Source organism: Panthera onca, chromosome D4 (assembly GCF_046562875.1).
Source record: "Panthera onca isolate mPanOnc1 chromosome D4, mPanOnc1 haplotype 2, whole genome shotgun sequence".
Lineage (NCBI taxonomy): Eukaryota > Metazoa > Chordata > Mammalia > Carnivora > Felidae > Panthera > Panthera onca.
Window position 1 is genome coordinate 63,144,859 of NC_138351.1, and position 14,762 is coordinate 63,159,620.

The following is a 14,762-nucleotide window of genomic DNA, read 5'->3' on the forward strand; positions in this document are numbered from 1 at the left end:
GCTCATGTCACGATCTTGTGGTCCATGGGTTCAAGCTCCCCACCGGGCTCTGTGCTGATAGCTCAGAGCCTGGAGCCTACTTCAGATTCTGTGTCTCCCTCTCTGCCCCTCCCCCGCTCATGCTCTTTCTCTCAAAAATAAACATTAAAAAAAATTTTTTTAACAAAATAATAGATCTTACCTTATCCAGTTATTACAATTCAACATAACCAATTTGCCAAGGTAAATTAGAGAATTCTACCAGTGTATGCTTTTAAATACTATTTCTATTCGAATTAAACTTTCTTCAATTTATTTGAATTTTAAATAGTATCCCAGTTCAGTATTCTACATAGCGTTCAACAATCTATACAAAACAGTCTTCTGAATATAGTGTCCTACGTTAATGAACTGTTAATAAACAGTCATAATAGCACAGAATAGTTCTAACGCATACAACTTTAAATATCCATAAAATTAAAGCAGTGTTTAGATATTTTCACGGTATTATCTGAACGATAGTGCATAATATAAAATTAGCATAATTAATGAATTTGCATTTGGTCCTACCATTCTATCTGGTTACAAACACTATTACTAAAGGATTAACAATTAGTGCCTGTGTGTCACCAAACACCAAAATGCTTAGAATTTTTCTTAGTTTTCTAAAAATGAAGGAAAGACTGGTACTTAAGGTTTATGTTGATATCGTGACTTTTACTTTCTATCCCAGCTTCAGATAAATCCATTCAAGAATGCAAATAACATATGCTTTTCCAAAAACCTGTATGCATTGTTAGTCACTAGCTTACACCATAGGTTAATTGCCATAAAGGACAGTAAGCTTTGCTTTCATAAAATTATACACTCTACCCCCAACCCTGATCAATTTCTTGCCAATGTATGCAATGAATCATGAGACAGGCTCAAAACTGTAGTCAATAAAATGCCATCCTATTTGAAAAAGCAATTCATGTAACAACCCTACAGATGATGGATAATGGGTTAATAGTGCTAGAGCAAGCTCTTAAAAGAAACACACACCTTAGTATGATTCCACAATGCTTTTCAGGATCATCGAATACTCTTTTTAGTTTATCCTTCATCTTATTTTATGGAGTCTATTCACTCATTCTAAATTCCAGCTTGAAATAAAAATTGAACAAAACCAAAAAACTGCTTTGTCAGTTTTGTACACATGCAGGCAACTTCAAGGATTCACACCTGCCTAGTCAAAAATCCTTGCAGAAATTCTATAAACCAGATACTTTAAGCTTTAAAGTATTGTTCCTGCAGCTGCCCTTTAAGTGTGCTATCATATTAATTTAATACCAATTAATCTTAGATCTTGTTCTTCCTTACTTACACCATGGACTATACATTATATTCTCTATACCACAGCACTTCAAAAAGGCTGCCAATATTCAACTCTCCCCCACACAGCAGATAAATCATCACGAAACTCGTCTTTACTATCATCTTTTCTAGTGAAAACCTATTACACAACTTAGAATCTTAGGTTAATTTCACGCAGACCATACCTAGAACTACAGCTTACCTACAGTGAAAGGTGACTTTTAGAAATGTGTTCTGATCTTATATCCCTTGTCAAGAGAAAACAAAACAGCATGCACTAATCAAGTCTGTAAGTAATTTCTTCTCTAAATCACAGTAGGTTAGTTATAAGATCTTCACTGTGGTCCATTTCTGCTAAAATTGACAATGTGGCATACACTGGAAGAAACTCCTTAATAAGCAACTTTTTTAATCCCATAAGAGGCCTCCAGAAACTAGAATGCTCCTACGTAATCAATCTGCCATAAACAATACATGGTAACACTACTGTGATTACATCTAATAAAAGCAAATGAAAACAAGCTCATTAAGTTACACATTTCACTTAAATTAAAAATATTCAGAGTGGGGCACACGAGTGGCTCAGTCAGTTGAGCATCTTGCCTCTTGATTTCGGCTCAGGTCAGGATCCCAGGGCCACAGGATCAAGCTGAGCATGGAGCCTATTTAAGATAGTCTCCCTCCCTCCCCCTCCCCCCACCCCTCCTGTGCGCACAAAAAAAAATCTTTCTGCCCCTCTCTCCCACTTGTGCTGTCTTACATAAACAAACAAATAAATTTCAGAATCATCTCACAAGACTATCTTAACTTGCATTTTGGGGCTAAAATAAGAAACAAGCTTGTAGTTACACCACTAGAATTATTTTGGAAAATGCATAATCAATTAGTAGCAATCAATTAGTAAATTTCTAACCTGCCCATTTATGATAAAAGGCATTACTTAGAAAATAAAGAATCCATTAAGTTCTCACCAATTTATGAGTTTCATCATGTTGTTTGGAGAGTTTCCACAGAAGGGAAATAATATTAAGAACTTGCTGCATAACCTGCAGAGGTTCTCTTTCTATACCATTTCCAACAGAAGCAGCTAGCTGTGGAGGCACAGCTTCAATCCAGCATTCAATTAGCAATGGAATTATTATCTCAATAAATCCTTTCAAGTTTTCAGTAGATGACAGGCCTTCATCCACACTGCCTAGTCCTCCAACCAGGTACCTAATAAAGAAAGGTAAGAATGAAAAATAAAAATTAATGATCAAAAAATATCACTCCCTGTTTAATTTAAATTTAAATGTAAAGTACCAGTAAAATGAAGTTCCCTGAATTGACAATTACATTGATCAAGACTAGTAAGAAAATAAAATTCTAAGATGACAAAGCCAAAAAAGACCATCAAGTTTTATTTCTCATTAGGCTTTGTAAGAAATGAACAAATTAATACTTTCATATGACTCCTCCCATCAGTAAATAAAATCAAATCATGAGTAACTATATGAAAACTATAAAAGACAACTTCATGTCTCCCCACAATTAGCCATCAATGATCAGCAGTTAAAATTCAATATAGGAAAACTGAGTGTGGACATAACTGAAATCCTTCTTACCGTAGCCTGAACTGTGAACTGACATTTGGCTGTGAACCCCCATTTTCATAAACCTGGATGTGCTGCTGGTCGTTGGCATGTTCCTTCCAGTTGATAAAAATGGAGTTGCTAGTGGCATGGGGATTTTCTTTTTGTTCCTGAAGTCCTTCACTTTCTCTCAACCTACTGGATCCATCTGCCAAGGCCTGAAGGAATTTACTGAGTCTCACTAAGACTTTCAGCCTCCACTGCTGAGAAGTGAGTCTCCGATTAGGATTTACAGAAAGTATCCAGGACTGGGATCTGTCTCTATTTACCAGTCCTTTGGACAGCTGCTGATGAGAAATAAGTTCTACAAAATTCTTAAGCAATATACTGCTACGGCCAGTAATTAAGGCTGGGTACTGTTCCAGCAGAATGTCCAAAACTTTTAAAGAGTCCTCCTGAATTCCTTCAGTAATGTGAGTCATGGCACTAGAGAGATGGGCACTTACCAAAGGAAAAAATGGAGAAATTTGTTCAGCTCGTATTTTGGGGGCCAGGAATTGAAGAAGTTGAACTGCTGCTAATCGTACATTAGCATCTTTATCTGTAAACACAGCAGTCACTTCACTTAATATGTTTGAAAGGTGTGCATCAATTATAAATGGGTATTGAGACAAAAGGTCTTTAAGTCCAAGAAGAGCACTTTGTTTAACCCCAGCATTGTAGTGATGCATCTGTGACAGCAAATCCTAAAAATAAAAATACAGGATTTAGCTATATTATAACATTTTCAAATAAACATGCTAACTAAAACTATGCTAATAAATTAACCCTCCTTGAGGAAACTACTTCAGTAAGTATTTTTGAAATGTTATTTAGCTTTTACTAAGATTGTTTTATCTTTAAAATATATTTAGCTTAATAAAAACATTACATAACTCTTGGTCAGAATCTTCTTTCTGAAATTAACCTGCATGTAGGCTATCATTTAAAGTGACAACAATCATCATCGCTACTGAAAAACCTACTATGTACCAAACATATGGTAGGTACGTTTATATACTCTTAATTTAACAAATGCATTCTCCTTATTTTAAATAGTCTTTCAGGATATGTGTGTATTCTGAGTATAACATTTGACAATTTTATTTGTGGAATACTTTATACCATCTGTGGGGAAAAAAAAGTAACTTCAAGTACCTTTTCAATTTTATTTAACTTCAGAACTTAAAAGCAAAACTAGAAAATGTTGATCTTCACAAAAACTGGCTCACAAATGCTCATAACAGCTTTACACATGGCAACCAAATGGCAAGTGGCATTACAAGTGGCAACCAAATGTCCATCGACTGATGAGTGATAAAATGTGACATTAACCATGCACTGAAACTCCACTCAACAGTACAGAGAAATGAAGTACTGTTCTGACAGATACGCTGTAACACAGATGAACCTCAAAAACATACTAACTAAAAGACCAGTAACGAAAGACCACATATCCATTTATATGAAATGACCAGAATAAGCACATCTACACAGACAAAAAGTAGATTAATGGCTGCCTAGAGCTAGGGGAGAAGAATGGGGAGTGACCTGTAATAGATATAGGGTTTCTTTCTGGCATGATAAAACTGTTCTAAAATTAGATTGTGGGGATAATAGCATAACTATAAATACATTAAAAGTTACACAATTGCACACTTTAAATGGGTTGATTTTATTATGCATAAAAATTACATTTCAATAAAGCTGTTAAAATTTTAAACAAAACTATTGCTCAAACTTGAATTAACTTCACACATTTACTGAGAACCTGTAAGTTATGTGGGTTCAAAATGAGTAAGACAAGATCTTTGAGCTCTGCACTGGGTGAGGAGCCTGCTTAAGATTCTCCCTCCCTCCCCCCAGTTCGTATACTTTCTCTCTTAAAAAAAAAAAAAAATCAGTAAGACAAGATCTTCATGAACTATAAAAACAGCTAGAAAATTGTCACATCAAAAACTTGTTACATTGAAAAGTTAAACAGAATTTCTTCCAGATCATATATTAACACATCAAATAGGTATATAACAGAAATCACTGTGCGTTTAGTTGAGCAAGTCTTTCTGGAGGAGGTGGGAAAGCTGCAGTGGCAACTCAGATTTGATTAACGGACAAACTCCGAACTTAAGCCGTCAATAAACCCTGAGAAATCAATACAACTTTTCACAAAAAACATTCTAGATGATTTCAAAGAAAACTCTTACTTTATCGAAACAGTATTTATGATTTACCTTTATGTTAAGTTTTCTATTGTTCGTTGGAAGAGTTCCATCTTCTTTGAGTTGCTCAGGCAGATGTATAGTCTTCGTTTTAAAGTTTGTAACAGTAGCATTTTCTAATTTGGGTTTCTTTTTACCAACTTTTAGTTTTACTTTTTGAAAATCATCTTGGCGTTTTCTTTTTTTGGTCATTCTTGAGTGCTATAATGAAAAGAATTTTAAAACAATGGATATAAGAAAATAACCTATAAAAGAATAAAGAAGGTATTTTCCAACATTTATATTACTCTAAAATTTATTTCAAAGCTAATCAAGAATCAAGGCCAACAGTGACTGTGCCAAAGGATCAAAGTATTAAATGGAGAATACCTTTACCAACAGGTATACCTTAGTCAAGACACATATAAAGAGAAGTCATCAACAATAAGGCAACAACCCTGCCACAAATCTGTCAAGCGTTTTTAGCTGGGAAATGGAAACCTTTTGAAATAACCAGGTCCAGGTTTGGGGTGGGTGGTTGGGGGAGGGGGTGGCACACAGATTGCTAAATATACCTTATATCTGTTCCTGGCCCCCCAAAGTCCCTGAGGAACCTCTACTAATGAAACAAAGCTAAGTCTGAAGACTAATGTTTTCATCTAACGCATCCTTTAACAGCCAGAAAAGGTCTCATGAATCTAAACTGGTGCCTGAAAAATGTGTAAGATTCAGAGATAGGTAGCAAGGAGAGTTAATGGGCATTTCATTGAGTAAGGAAAACACCGTATGATTCAGGGGTAGAGAATAAGTCTGGTATGGGCAAAAATGAAGTATCAGCATTTTGAACACCAGGATAGGTTCAGACTAAACAGAAAACAGTATCCAAACCAGGAAATAAAAGCAGTATAAAAGGGAGTATAGTATAACAGAGGAGTAAGGAACAAAGACCAGCTAGGCCACTGTTGTAATACATAACCTGGGCACAAATATGTCATTTTGTACTTCCCCCTCTTCATCATTCTTTCAGTTTACATCCAAAACTTCCCACACAAAAATTTTGATCCGTGCCTCCTACCCATTCCCAGGCCACCTCTTAAATCCTTTACTTCTACCCCAGACTGTTATTAGTTTCCCCATCAGTATGCTTGCCTCGTTTCTAGTGTCCACTCCCCAGTCCATTTGCTAGAATCACGAGAGAGCTCTTTCTAAACACAGATCTGGCTCAGGAGTTTTCAGCTGTTCCTCCACTCCCTTACAGTAAAAACTCCATAGCTTGACATTTCACGTCCTTCCTAACTTCCCCTCCAGCTTTATCTTCTCATAAGCTAACATCTATCTAAAATATAGCCTCCTATACCTGGAATCAGCTCAACTCTTCTTGAAAACTTTTCCACATGCTACAAAAATAATGAATTCTGCTCACCACTATACACCCACTAGAACAGGTAAGTACCTCTGAAACAAAACTTCTCGTCTATCATAACTATGCTATGTCCAGAAATTTTTTTTAGAAGTCACAACACTATAAATGGGGAGCCCAAAAAATGTGAATAAAATGAAGGTTTACATTATTGTGAAATAAAATGGCTTGTGCAAGACCAAGCAGCTCAAGTTCCAGGAATCCAGAAGCCAATCCCCTATAACATTACATCCAAATTCACATGATTGCAAGGTTTTACCACATTAGAGCCCCTTAAGCTAGGTAGGATTTGGCAACCTAGGTTAAAAGCAGATTCTAGAGCCAGACTGATTCAGTTCTTATTCAGACTGCCACTTTCTAGCTGTAGTTAAAACTGTGCCTCAGTTTTTATCTGTTTTATCAAAACAGGGATGATAATAATAATACTTACCTCATATAATTGTTACAGGATAGGATTAATAAGGAGCAAATGAGTTCCTATTTGTAAAACACTGAGAACTGCACCTGGCACTGTTCAATACGTATAACAACACGTACATTTTCCTCAAACTCTTAGGACCAGAACATTATCAAGCACAATATGAGACACATTATGTACACTGGCATTCAATTCTCACAAAACCAAGTGAGGAAGGTGGTACTAAATTAAAGATGAGCCTCAGAAAGATTTGTCAGTCCTGTGTTAGGGAGTTGAAGAGGGACTTACAAAACAGAGCTCTGCAAAATCAGCTTTATGTTACACATACTGGAATTAAGGTGAGGACTGGAAACCTGAGTGGCAAAATGGCTTAACTTATTTCATTTATACCAATTCCAGGTTTTCACCCCACCCACACCTCTAGTTATTCTAGTTTTAAAAAAGGCATAAGCAAAACCTAAAAAGAATACTCACCTGGCCTTTTTATTTAAAAAAAAAGGGGCGCCTGGGTGGCGCAGTCGGTTAAGCGTCCGACTTCAGCCAGGTCACGATCTCACGGTCCGTGAGTTCGAGCCCCGCGTCAGGCTCTGGGCTGATGGCTCAGAGCCTGGAGCCTGTTTCCGATTCTGTGTCTCCCTCTCTCTCTGTCCCTCCCCCGTTCATGCTCTGTCTCTCTCTGTCCCACAAATAAATAAAAAAACGTTGAAAAAAAAAAATAAATAAAAATAAATAAAAATTAAAAAAAAATTTTTTTTTAATATTTACTTTTTTGAGAGGGGGAGAAGGAGGGGAGGGGGAGAGAGAGAGAGACAGAGAGGGGACACGCACAAGCAGGGGAGGGGCAGAGAGAGAGAAACAAAATCCGAAGCAGGCTCCAGGCTGTCAGCACAGAGCCCAAAGTGGGGCTTGAACTCACAGACCAAGAGATCATGACCTGAGCTGAAGTCGGGCGCTCAAATAACTGAGCCACCCAGGTGCCCCTCACCTGGCCTCTTTTAATACAAAAAGTTTTTTTTTTTTTTTAATTTTTTTTTTTTTTAACGTTTATTTATTTTTGAGACAGAGAGAGACAGAGTATGAACGGCGGAGGGTCAGAGAGAGGGAGACACAGAATCTGAAACAGGCTCCAGGCTCTGAGCTGTCAGCACAGAGCCCAACGCGGGGCTTGAACTCACTGACCGTGAGATCATGACCTGAGCCGAAGTCGGCCGCTTAACCGACTGAGCCACCCAGGTGCCCCGTATACAAAAAGTTTTTAATTAAGCAAGCACTCTTTGTGAACTTTCCCTACAATTTTATTATTAGCTAGTACTAGAGATGAAAATAAACGGTATGAGACAAAAAATGAATTAACCCCCACTCACCAATCCTCTGGGCTATCTTTAGCCACTAACTACCTGACCTGTGTCCAACATACAGTCGGTCAAGCTTATACCATATTATGCATCACTTTATATTAGTCACAGTAATTTCCCTATTAGAAACTAAGAGGGCTGATGGCCCTTCCTTGACTTTTAAAGCTAATATTATTTTATGGTACACAAAGACCATTTTTATACTAGGAATTTTTAAAGTCCTATTACCAATTTGTTACTTTCACATTAAAATAAAGATTTTCAGGGGCACCTGGCTGGCTCAGTCAGTTAAGCTCAGACTCTGGATTTTGGCTGCTCACGGGATCAAGTCCCACAATGGGCTCCACACTGGCAGCTCGGAGAATGCTTGGGATTCTGTCTCTCTCTCTCTCTCTCAAAATAAATAAACTTAAAAAAATAATAAAGGGGATGCCTGGGTGGCCCAGTCAGTTAAGCCTCTGACTCTTGATTTCCACTTAGGTAATGATCTCAGGTTTGTGAGTTCAAGCTTCACTATCAGCAGGGAATCTGCTTGAAATTCTCATTCTCATTCCCTCTCTCCCTCTCTCTCTCTCTCCCTCTCTCTCTCTCTCTCTCTCTCTCTCTCTCTCGGCCCCACACCTGCTTACGCTCTCTCTCCCTCTCTCAAAGTAAATAAACTTTTCAAAAACTTTTTTTTTTTTTTTTAAATAAGTTAAATAAAGATTTTCAAGGGCACCTGGCTGGCTTAGTCGGTAGAGCATATAACTCTGGATCCTGGATCTCAGGGTTCCAATTTCAAGCCCCATCATGGGTGTGAAGATTACATAAAATTAAATCTTTAAAAATAAGTAAATAAAACAAAAATAAAGATTTTCATAGCACAGCAAATATTCTGAATAAGCCACTTTTACAGCAGCCAACACTGAATAGTAGCTAGAAACTCAAGCGTCAGGGGTTGAAATCTCACATCACTGGACCTCCTACGCGGGTGAGCCCCTAAAGTTTTAGAAGTGAATTTCATACATTCCAGTTACAGGTCTTCTAATTTCAACAAAAGGAAGATTCCAGCGTGTCAGAATTTCGACCTAATCGAATTTCAGCTACTTTGTCTACCACCTTAATTTCCAGTTTCTTTTCCAAAAGATAGATAAATAAATAAAAATGCACACTGCAGTCGACCTTTGGTAATTTCCCCGCCAACCCCTTACTCTCACGAGTTCCTCCCAACTCTCCTGAGGGGGACAATCGGGAGACACCAGACTTCCCAGAAAGTAAATAGCCCCACACAGGGGCGCCTCCAGACAGCCGCCGAACCCACTCTGCTCCGCAAAGACTGCTAAACCCCCACACCTGGACGGCGACGGGGCCGAGTAGGAGACGCCCACTCATCCCCACCGCCCCACTTCGGTCCAGCATCCCACAAGTGAAGAGCCGGCGGGCTGTAGAAACTACCGTGCCTTCTACTCCCACGGACGGCGATCAGGGCCACAGTCGGGGAAGCGGGCCCCAACCTACACACCCCGGCCTAAAAGTCTCCGGGACGCGAAACCGCGCGAACCCGCCCAGTCACTTGAGGCGCTTCAAACGCCCGCGGGGCGCCCCGCCCCCGCACAGCCCAGCTCCGCACCCAGGCCCCGCTCCGCCGCGGCGCCGCGGGACAGCCTCCGGACGCGCAGACCGGCCACAGCCGGCCCGGCCCACCTGGGCCGCGGACCGGGGGGCGACGGCCCCGCGCGCCGTCCCACGCCCCGGGAGGGCCCGGCCCGACGGGCGGCGGCCGCTCACCTGAAGGCCCGCCGGGACCGGGGCGCGGAGACAGAGGAGAGGAGCGTCCGAACAGAAGCCCACGAGGCGACGGCGTGCGCCACCGGCCTCAGCCTCTAGCTCCCGGAGCGTGTTTTCAAATCGCCTCGTCCTCACGCGGCCGCGTCTCCTTCCGCCGCCCGGAAATCAGGGCCCCTCCCCCGCCGCGCCGCGCTCACGTGACAGCGGCCCGCAGCCGCGCGCAGCCGGGGAGGCGGGAGTGGGAGAGGTAGGCCCCGCCCCCGGGAGGAGGGGGCCCGCCGGAAGCCCCCCGCTCTCCGGGAAGCCCAGGGAGGAGAGCGCAGGATCCGGGGACAAAGCTTGGCCCTAAGTCCAGCCCTGAACTTGCTGGGCGTGCATGTTGGGGGGTGTCATCCTAGTTACAGCTGCCTGAGAGCATGCCTTTTCTCCCTTCGCTAGACCACGATTCCCCAGACCTGCAGCCACATTCAAAGAACAGAAGTTGAACTGAATTGGGAAAGGGAAAAGTTTCAAGCTGCTAGAACCACAGAATTCCTGAGGACGTTAACCTGGATGGAAGTTAAGAATCACTTGACCAAGGGCAAAGTACACCTAGTAGCTGGAACCTAACAGTCTTAGTCGAGGATTTTCCCTCATATTTCAGTAGCTCAGCACTAAGATTCCTACTGCTGAAATGAAGTGGGCCCAGGGAAGCTAAGGGAGAAATCGAATGCCTAGAAAGGGTTGAGAAAGCAAGGAGAGTGGTTCTTTGAAAGATAGCCTTGCCAAAGACTGGCTGGTGGAGTGGAGAAAAGAACCCCAGGTGTGGACCTGAGACCTTGATCCAAATTTGCCTCTACAGCTTACCAGATATAAAACAGTAAAACTGACAATCATATGAGCCTCAGTTTATGAGCAGAGACCCAAACGCAGGGACTAAAACCATTCCTGTTCTAAGATCAGAGACAAAGCTGACTCAAATACCCACCTTTCCCTTCCCTGGCAGCAGAGCCATACTACCACAATCTGCCTTGAATCCATCATAAACATTTGGAAGTCAGCAGCATTATATCGTATTACATGACATTAAAAGTTATGAGACTGGATCAGAAGAGGAAAGATTTATTGCTAGCCAGACATGTCCCCTAAACTTCAGATTCCTGGCTAACAGCTTTTTCAACATTTCCTTTGAACATCCTATATACATCTCGAGGTGAACATGTCCAAAATGGATCTCCCTATTTTCCCCCTGAAACTTATTCCTATTACAGCTTCTTCATCTCAAATAGCAACTTCACCCCTCTAGTTACTCGGGCCAAAAACCCAAAGAAAGTCTTCTTTCTCCCACATCACACATCTAATTCATCAGGTGATTCTGTTGACATCAAGTGTTTCCACCACTTAACATCACCTCCCTTGCTATCATTATGGTCCAAGGCATCTCATGATCATTATAGAAAACCTCTGAACAGGTTTGCCATTTCCACCATTGCATTCTCGTGTCTTCCCCTTACATTCTAATATCAGCAGAGTAGCTGTGTGATTAATTTCAAATCTCAGATCAGGTCACTCTTTTGCTCAAAACCCCTCATTAATTCCCCACTTCACTTGGAATAAATCCAGAGTCCTTATCATGGCCTCAAGATCTGCCATATTCTGACTTATTACTGAACCTCTGGGCACTCCAATGACTTTCCTTTTTCACTCTACTCCAGCCATCCTTGCTTCTTTGCCTGTAGCAAAGTGGCGCTGGTGGTGATGTAGCTGATGGAAGTGCTTAGCCTGGCTAAAGGAAGTAGCCAGACTTCAGCCAACTATTACCATGAGGAAATGCAAATCTCATGTTCAAGAATAAAGGAAAACAGAAATCCAGAAATTTTTATGAGAAATATTACCTTTTTTTGAAAATGTTTAATGTTTTTATTTATTTTTGAGAGAGACAGAGACAGACCACAAGCAGGAGAGGGGCAAAGACAGAGAGAGACACAGAATCCAAAGCAGGCTCCAGGCTCTGAGCTGTCAGCATGTCTGAGCTCAGCTGTCTGAGCATGATGTGGGGCTCAAACCCACGAACTGTAAGATCATGACCTGAGCTGAAATCACTTAACTGACTGAGCCACCCAGGTGCCCCTGTAAGAAGTATGATCTTTAAATACTGGTGAAGAAGAACATTGTTTCCTGTTTTTAAAACACTGGGGTGTCTGGGTGGCCCAGTCAGTAGAGCATGCAACTCTTGATTTTGGGGTTGTGATTCTGAGCCCCATGTTGGGTGTGGAGATTACTTAAAAATAAAACCTAAAACAACAACAACAACAACAACAAAACACTGGGTAGGCCAAACAAAATACTTACAAGCCGGTTGCCAGTTTCCAACCCCTGGTTAAAGACATGAAAAATATATACATTAGGATAATGTATTTTATCCATTGTATTTATTTTATCCGTATGTATTTTAATGTATTTTAGCTTTTTCCAACTGTAAATGATGAACTCAGCAACTGCAAGGATCATCTGCTTAGCCCAGCCAGAACAGACCTTTGATAAATAACAACAATATAGCTAATCAAGGTCTTGGACCCACGCCAAAAAACACATACACAGTGAACATGCATTCTAGAATCCGTGGTATATTTCATTTTCAAAATTCTGTCCAATTGGCCACAGAAACTACAGTATTAGTTTCCTGGGGCTTCTGTAACCAAGTACCACAAATTTGATGGCTTAAACAACAGAAATGTATTAATTTGGGAGGCTAGAAGTCTGACATCATGGTTTGGCAGGGCTGGTTCTTCCCGAGGGCTCTGAGGGAGACTGCTCCATGCCTCTCTCCTAGCTTCTAGTGGTCTTAGATGAATTCCAAGTGGGTGGTAGATGGTTTCTCTGTGTCTTCACACTATCTTCCTTCTATGTGTATCTGTGTCTGTGTCCAAATTTCCTCTTTTATAAGGACACCAATCATATTGGATTAGGGCCCTCTCTGATGACCTCATTTTTAACTTGATTACTTCTGTAAAGACCCTGTTTCCAAATAAGATCACCTTCTGGGTTGCTTGGGGGTTAGGACTTCAACATGTCTTTTCGGAGGGACACAATTCAATTCATATGGGACACAAAGATCTGTGTCCAGAAATATCTGTATTTAATCTGAACAACCTCTCTTTTTTTGTCTATGCTCAGACACATCACAAACGCTGAGATTAAGTAACTTCTACACAATTTGTATAACCGTTTCAGGTTCTCTGTTTTTTATACCAGACTTCCAGTTAATGTTTGCTTTGGAAATAGGGTACCACTCCTTAAAAAAAAAAAAAGTTTAATAAACTTGATTTTATAATGTTGAGGCAAATAATAAAAGCATAAACATATTAAACTCTTACCTTATGTTTCAAAGCTACTGCTGACACACAAAAATCAGAGACTTTTTGAAGAAAGCTGAAAAGGAGAACTTCAAATCTGGTGCTAAACCAGAGACAAAAATTCAAAATACATTCTCTAGGAATTGACTTATAGGATATATGCAAATTAGGTAACTACCTGGTATATATATTTTTAATTTTTTTTAATGTGTATTTATTTTTGAAGGAGAGAGAGAGAGAGACAGAGCGTGAGCAGGGGAGGGGCAGAAAGAGAGGGAGACACAGCATCTGAAGCAGGCTCCAAGCTCTGAGCTGTCAGCACAGAGCTCCATGGGGGGCTCAAAGTCACCAACTGTGAGATCATGACCTGAGCCACCCAGGTGTCCTTGCCTGGTATATTTTAAAGGGCAATAAATGGCAACAAATGTTGTTATTGACAATGTATCATTGTGCAAAATGAAACTTTTAGTTAGGTCTCCTGGGTAGGAAAGTAACGAGAAACCAGTTCTGACTTTAAAAGGAATTGATTGAGATACTGGGCAACACATAGGATGGCCAGGAAGACTGCTGACAACTTGGAAAAAGACAGGAAGGAGGAACACAAGCTAAGAGCTCAGAATACAACCACCATTGTACCACAAAAATCAGTTCAAGACATAAGAATTGGAAATGAGGAAATAAAATCATCTCCATTTACTGATGTGATTGTATACCTGGGAAAAAAAAAATCAATTGTAAAGCTACTACAAACAAGAATTCAGAAAAAGTGAGTCAGTATAAAATTAACATTCAGAAATCCATAGATTTCACATATACAAACAATAACCAGTTAGACAATAGAATGGAAAAGGAAGTCCCATTTACAATAGCAATCAAAACAGATAAAATTCCTAGTACTGAGTGGCACCTGGGTGGCTCAGTCAGTTGAGCCTCTGACTCTTGGCTTCAGCTGAGCATTGATAGTGCAGAACCTGCTTGAGATGCTCCCTCTCACTCTCTGCTCCTCCCCCTTTCACCTGTGTGCGCGCGCGCTCTCTCTCTCTCTCTCTCTCTCTCAAAATAAATAAATAAACTTAAAAAAAAATTCCTAGTACCCAGGCACCTGGGTGGCTCAGCCGGTTAAGTGTCCTACTCTTGATTTTGGCTCAGGTCATGATCTCACCATTCATGGGTTCGAGCCCTGAATCCGGCTCTGTGTTGACAGCAAGGAGGCTGCTTGGGATTCTCTCTCTCTCTCTCTCTCTCTCTCTCTCTATCTATCTCTGTCCCTCCCCTGCTCTCTCTCTCAAATCAATAAACTTTATTTTTTTTAAAATTTTTTTAA

At 40.6% G+C, this 14,762-nt stretch overlaps 1 protein-coding gene across 1 annotated transcript in view; it reads right to left on the reverse strand.

Moving 5' to 3' along the window:
• TEX10 (testis expressed 10) overlaps positions 1-10,283 on the reverse strand; it is a 61,302-nt gene extending 51,019 nt beyond the window's left edge. The window contains exons 1-4 of the mRNA XM_060609190.3: positions 10,104-10,283; positions 5,177-5,365; positions 2,940-3,652; positions 2,307-2,550 (exon numbers count right to left, since the gene is read on the reverse strand). Coding sequence (XP_060465173.1) covers positions 2,307-2,550; positions 2,940-3,652; positions 5,177-5,356 — 1,137 coding nt within the window. The 5' untranslated portion in view covers positions 5,357-5,365; positions 10,104-10,283. The remainder of the gene's footprint in view (positions 1-2,306; positions 2,551-2,939; positions 3,653-5,176; positions 5,366-10,103) is intronic.
• Positions 10,284-14,762: the final 4,479 nt, after the last annotated feature.